Source organism: Sipha flava, unplaced genomic scaffold, assembly GCF_003268045.1.
Source record: "Sipha flava isolate LNK unplaced genomic scaffold, YSA_version1 3_pilon_pilon, whole genome shotgun sequence".
In the NCBI taxonomy this organism is placed as follows: Eukaryota; Metazoa; Arthropoda; class Insecta; order Hemiptera; family Aphididae; genus Sipha; species Sipha flava.
Window position 1 is genome coordinate 4,365,390 of NW_020273108.1, and position 7,295 is coordinate 4,372,684.

General features: G+C 42.7%; 1 protein-coding gene across 1 annotated transcript; it reads left to right on the forward strand.

Annotated features, from left to right (window-relative positions):
• The first annotated feature begins 1,053 nt into the window (after nucleotides 1-1,053).
• Nucleotides 1,054-4,749, forward strand: LOC112688759 (sialin-like). The gene is made up of 3 exons (XM_025562110.1): nucleotides 1,054-1,611; nucleotides 3,514-3,900; nucleotides 4,357-4,749. Exons 1-3 carry the CDS (start codon nucleotides 1,054-1,056, stop codon nucleotides 4,747-4,749), a joined length of 1,338 nt encoding a protein of 445 aa, XP_025417895.1.
• Nucleotides 4,750-7,295: the final 2,546 nt, after the last annotated feature.

Consider the following 7,295-nt stretch of genomic DNA (forward strand, 5'->3'; position numbering starts at 1 on the left):
GAAAAAGAAAAATATTTGTTATAATTTATGTTAAATTTCTAATTTTTTTTAATACATTTTTTAACATAATTGATACTTAATATCAAATATTACAAATTTTGTAATACTCTAACAAACATTATTGCCCAACATTGTTATTATAAATTTAATTGCCATACCAATTATAAAAATATAAAAGGAATACCGTAATGTTTAACTGTTATGAAATGATTTTTCAACTTCACCTCTCCGTAATAACATGAGCAAGATCTTCACCTGAGCCCGTATTTCGGAAAGAAAATAGTGTTTAATTAACACTGTTACTTAAGTAATAATTTTTACATTTAATTCAAAAATAGTATACAGTGTACCTTCTATTGTCCGCGGTCTTACGCGGAACGTTTCATATACAAATTTACATATAAAAAGAAAAACGTTTCTATACGTAATAAATATATACATCATTACGATTAGGTTCGTTGTTAAAAACAACAACTTGTTAAATTTTGTCGAAAACTAAAAATAGTATAAATATTAAATGTCATTATATATGATTTTTTTTTTAATAAAAATAAAAGGTGTAATTGTTTGATTTTTCTTAAATATTATATATAGTCACAAGATTTAATTTTCGTTTCAATTTGAATTTAACTGTTAGGTTCCGGTCGGGAGTAGTTTCGAACTAAACTACTGTCCAGTATTGATCTATAAAATGCAATATATAATATGCAATTATAACAGTTTCGGATTCTCACGGAAGTGTGTAATACGTGAATAATTGCTAATTTTCTAATTTCTTTCGCAAAAGCCGAGGACCGATGCGGGATTTTCTGTTATGTCGTTCGTAAAACGTGAAACGTTCAATCGACTTTTTCCCGACAAGACATTTATCCGACACAAACGGTCACGGTTGCTATGCGCGTGCCAAACATTCGGTACGCTACGTCCGGCGATTTGTAATAGCCCGCGGATGAGAGCTGTATGACGGGAACGCGCTCGCGACCACAGCCCTACTGAACGGATTCGCGGCTCGCAGTGGTCGTGTAAAACAGACGGGGTTATAGTAAGGTGACCATGACGTACAAGACGTTCGTGTCGTCCCGCAGCCAGGTGACCGCAGCGCTGATGATCGGCGTCTACCTGACCATAGCCAGCCGAAGCCACTTCAACCAAATGTTGGTGGACGCTACTGGCGGCCGGCACCAAGTGTACTCCGCGATGAACGTCGTATACCAGGTGGCGTACGCGGCCATCCAAGTGCCCGCGTCCATGTGCGCGGACCACATGGACCCGGTGCCCGCGCTGGCTATCGTACCACTCATGTTGGCCCTCACGTCGGCGGTCGCACCGTTCGTGCTCTGGTACGTCGACTGGACGGCGTCCGCGCCGTTGCCCATCAGCTCCATCGTGGCCATCGGCGCGCTGTTCGCCGTCAACGGTGCATCGCTGGGCGCCTGGTGGCCGTTCATGAACGTCATGGTGTCCAACTGGGCGCCGCCCGACAGGCTGGCCGTCATGTACGGCACTATCAACACCGGGCTGCCCGGTGGCATAGCGCTGGGCAACGCGGTCTGCGGCTTCGCCTACAGCGTGCACGAAACCACTTTCCGTTACAGCTTCTTCGTCGTCAGCGTCAGTACCTATCATGTTATTATAAAATACACCCTGCGCCCGTCACCGCGCGTACCAGTCACAATACCGCCGACGGATTCCACGGTACCTCGTGGCATATTTACCGTTTCAGGTTCCCGATCGCCATGTCCAGTGTCGTAGCAACCAAACACTGCTCCCGGGACAAAACTTCGAAATGCGCCCTAATGTATTTTTAATTTAAAAATATTATACTTATTAGATATTATTTTCAATGATTGTTTTATTAATGTGAAGGTTAGGTTAGGTTGAAGATTTTGTAAACAAAATAGACGACGTTGACCGTTGTAATTTTTATCATAATACATAAAATGTAAGATTTTCGTTTTTACGTTCTCCCAGGAATTCCGCCGGAGCATAGGCACTTCTCGCCAACCCCCTTGCTACGACCCTGGTCCGAGCTCTCTCTCTCTCTTCGTCTTATCGTAAATTTCCTTCTAAATTTTCCCGCACCTGCATGTTCAATCATTCATAATGATGCGCGATCCGTTTATCTTCACACTCGATCATCGTTAATTGCTTCTGGTTAGGTGTAATAGTTGTTATGATTATGTTCAAATTTCCAGGCACAGATTATCATATCCTAATAAGAAATTCATGCCGCTGTTATTATGTCGTACCTAATGTTATGTATGTATGTATTTATATATTATATAGCTGTTGAGCTAAATAGATCATATACTATTATAGATAAGAAGCGTTTAAACAATTTGCAGTAACTTCTATACCGTATTACACTACCCATCCGTACAACATGTGAAACGGACTTTTGAACGAATTTCCCGTCCATGTCGTCCAGAGCCTAGGTTTCTTCGGGCAGACATTTGTCACAATTCCAGATTACAATTGATAATCGATATATTTTTTTTTTATATTAATTTTTTTTTCTACTGCCTTATTACGATTTGAACCCGTGGGTATCGACCGCTTCGTGTAAGAGGCACCCGTTCAACAGAACGTGGCGGATCGGCCTACTATTAACACTTACTAATCTGTTCGGAACACCGTTTTAGTTACTCACTCACGAAAGGCGTAACATTCACGTGCTATTTATGCCGTGAACGTCTACGAGTAAAGATTTCGCTTTAATATTTAAAAAATAATGTTTCTGTAACCACTTCTCAACCTTATCTGTGTTTCTCGTTTAGGTAACATGTTATGACGGTAACACGTTGTTTCTATCGATTATATTAATTTGCCCACATTTCCCGAGTACCTATTCCCAAATGGATCACAATATTACCTTACTGTTCAGTTTTTCGATAACGGCCCTACAGATCGTCGGTTTAGCGTGGGTCTGAACGGCTTTCTCCGGTGAAAACGAAAAAACGGTTTTAGTACGTAAGGGATGTTTTTACAAAACTCTGCAGTCCCTGATAAAACTTGATTCGTAGACGATTGCCGACTATACAAATAAGTCGTCCGTAGGCGGGGAGTATTGTACCCAACACACCCTCCAACGCTGGTCCTGTTAGGGACCTAACACTGCTATCGTTGAGTTCCCTGTTGTGCAGACGGTATGACCGGACGGGGGTGTCAATACCTGGTTATAAATTCGGACACCGATGTCGACTCAGATGTTAGGGATTTTTACGCCCGGGAAAAATGTTAAAATTACGCCCTATCATAAACCAATAATCAAATACTCTTCTCGAGAATTTTTTTCTAATAATTAATATACAATCATACTTATTGAGTTTTAACTTAATAACAGTATTTAACAAAGTTAAAAATATCAAATTAGTTGTTAATAATTACAAAAATTACACCCTCGAAAATGTTACCCCCGGGGATGAATCCCCATTTTCCACCCCCTAGTTCCGCCCTTGTGTCGACCCGACGACACAGCGCATGTGTGTTGTACGATGGTATGATCGGTTGCAGGCGGTCTGCGCACTGTGGAGTGCCGTGTGGTGGCACGCGTTCTACCGTTTTCCGGCAGACGACCCGGGCGTGCGGCCGGACGAGCTCGAACACCTAACCGCGGCCATACGGCCCAAGATCAAGTTGCCCGTGCCGTGGCGGAGCTTAGCCACCTCAGTGCCCGTGTGGTGCGTCGCAGTGGCCAACTACGGGTCCACCGTGTTCTACACGGTGCTCATCATGTACATGCCCGTTTACCTAAAGGAAACGTTGAAGGTGGCCATCGGGCGCAACGGGTTCTTGTCCACTTTACCGTCGCTGGGCCAGTTGGCCATGTTGTGGTGGTCCGGATGGTTAGCGTCCGCGGTGCACACTAGACAGTGGACGGGCGTGACGAACATTCGAAAGGTATGTTACGCGGGAGCGAGTGTGACGCGGAGCGTGGCCGCGCACAACTACCCCGACCGCACCGCGTACACCCTGTACTGATTATTTAGATTTAAGAAATGCGACAAAATAAATTTTTTATGTATACCGGTTTCCAGGCTGTGCGGCGTGCCGTACGGGTCGTCGTTGGTGCATGCGTGACATGCTAAATATAATATTGTTGTTTGGTTAATCAGTTTTTTTATTACACGCCAACGGATTTCTCTAGAAATCGCACTCGACAGACGATCCACACATTCCACGTTTTGTTCTATGAGATTTCCGTGAGATTAAGATAAGATAAGATATTTTTCAATGAAAATTTTAAGCGCAAGACTCTGGACAAATGACTCGTTTGGCCTCCCCTTGACGCCGGTCCTGCGTGTGCAACGCGCGCTCTCCTCGATGCGGCGCAACCGATTCGCTTTTCCGTTCCAGGCGCTGACGGCCGTCGGCATGGTGGTGCCCGCGCTCGTGCTCCTGACGGCTGTGGCGGTGTTCGCCGACCGGTACGTGTTCTACGGCTCGCTGGTGCTGGCGTACGCGCTGTCCGGCGCCGTGTTCTCCGGGTTCCGGGTCAGCCAGATGGAGATGGCTCCGAATTTCGTGGCCGCGATCACGGCCGTTTGCGACGTGGTCGGCAGCCTGGCCATGAACTCCACCCACGTGGCGTTCATAGTCGCGTTCGGCGACACCGCGGACCAGGCCACGTGGAACGACATCTGCTTGGGCCTGTCCGCGGCGCTGGTCGCGTGCGCGTGCCCGTTCCTGTTGGCCGGCAGCAGCGACGTGCAGCCGTGGAACGACGGGCCGCAGTCGTCCAGCCCGTAGCCGGCCGCGCGCGAGCACGTTCGCTCCCGGACAGCGGCACTCGACGTCCCGTTGTTTCGCGTCAGGTCCCGTCACGCGTTCTCAGACGGCCGATCGGCGCGCGCGCGCGCGTTCCAGCGAATCGTCTTCGTTGCGACGGACCACACTAGTCGTCGACGGTGTATTACTGTTGACCGGGTCGACGCGTTCGACGTTTTACTCTCTAAATATATTATGTTTACGTAGTTACATAGGTACACCCGTACAATTGTTTTATTCGTCTTATCGGTAGAGTCGCGTGTCCGTTTCACATTTTCAAGTGTACAACGCGTTCTTTGTGGACAATCGTAAATCGTCGGCACCGGTATCTAATAAGACCCGTCGCGATCGCCACCACAAATCGTGAACTAAAATATGAATCAACGTTCCGTTCTCTACGGTTTCGGAATGCGGTACGATTTACGGGAAACAAATAAATAGGTTTTCCGTTTTTTCGCTGAAACACACTCTTACACGGACGTTTAACTGTCGACAATTGTTTAATTCCTAAGGAAAATACGTGATTTATTTATTTTACGATAATGTCATGTTGAGGAGACGAAACGAACTCGAATCAAAGCGTTATTTTCTAATTTCTGGAAGGTATATAGGTTTAATAGGTGTAGATTATACATAAAATATTATAATTATTATTTTATATTAAATGCCTTGTCAAACAGAACGCGTTAGTATCGTCGCGTTCTTAACGCTATCGCGGACGTTATCCACGTCGCACAGAAACCAAAAAGCGTCGCATGTTCTATGGTTCTTAATAGTCGATATTGTTCGTTATTTTTATTATATTTTCTCGTATTGTTCGTAAGTTCTCGAGGTGTGTGGTTTATATTGAAAATACGTCCGCTAGTTCAGACGAAGAAGAACTTTTACTTTCATGCGCATTAACCGAAGGTCAACAAAAGAGGTAGCGAATTATTTATTATTAATATTTATTTATACTCGTATTTATGTATTATAGGTATTCCTTCTTTCGCCATTATCTGAACGCCAAAAATAACGCACTGTCGCGCGTGATTTTGTGATTTTGTACAACGTCGCGTTCTATCGCGCCGGCTGGTTTAAGAGGATGGCTAAGGGGGCATTGACCCCCACCCCTTGGGGCTAAGCTAAGCTAATTTTACAAAGCAAAGTATTATTATATATTAATAATTATAATAAAATATCGTCAATGGATGGTCATTGATGAATATAGTACCTATTTTATATATTTTTTTTATAAATAAATAGCTTACTTTTGTTGTTAATTATATGTATTTATCAGTGGCGTACGGTGGTAAAACATTATGGGCAAGCGCTAAAATAAGCATATCTACTTACCTAAAATCAGGGGTGTATTTAAACTAACTTCTAGGGGGGGGGGGGGGAATCAATTTTTTTTCTTTAATTCAGGCTCAAAATTTACAAGTAAAATTTTTGGTAACATTTAAATCAGATGAATCCTTAATATTTGTGGTTTTTAGATTCTGATTTGGGTTTTTCGATAAGAATTAATAAGAATGAAAGCGTCCATCGATGGCCGGTTCTGCCGACTACCATGGAATATGCCATAGTCAAGAACGCGCTGATATAATGTGACGGTGGTGGTGGCTAATCAAATCCAGTCAGAAGTGTTTTGCCGAGCGCTTTCGAGGACCATGTAAAATCGTCGTAACCTCCCCCCCCCCCCCATCTACCACACCCAGTCGTTCTAATACTACAACATAGGTCGAGTCTGGAAAAACTGAGAGCTTACTTATGTATATTAAGTTGCCTATACAATAAAATATTTTCTTAATTTTTTTTTACAAATTATATTATTGTTTGTAATTATTGTATTTGTAAATTCTTCTGATTAAATCATTAGCAATGACATTTTATATTATTAAAAATAACCAATTAGTACTCTTTTTTTCCCTTTCTTTTTACTTTAATCTGAACATGCACCGCTTACCTCGCTTGCCCTGACTGCACGTCACTGGTATTTACCTATATTTTAAAATGCTTTCAGATTAAAATTGATACCAATATTGTAACTATTTAAACTTTGACATCATTGTGAAAAAAATGACTTACTTATGAGGGACTCAAAAACATATTCTATAATTTAAAATCTTATATAGATTTAAAAAACCAACTAACTAAATTCTTAAATCTTTATTAGCCCCTCCCTTGGTTAGTGATAAAACCCGCCTCTGTTTTATCGTCGCGTTAATCACGTCGACAACATATATTTGACATTCAATATGACTTGGAATTGAATACAACGCGACGGTAATAACGTTTTCACTCGCGTTAATAACGCGTTTTGTTTAACAGAGCCTTAAATATATATATTAAATTACTTATGGATAAAACTTTACCACGGGATAACGATTTCTGGGAATCATAGATCTTACTACAGTAGAACTCCGATTGTACAGAATAATTATTCTCAACGGTGTACCGGGATAACCAAATATTCGGATAATAAGCTCCAGAATGAGACGACCCGTACTCGCCTTCAGTCAAACCATCGTCAGTTAATTTTCCTC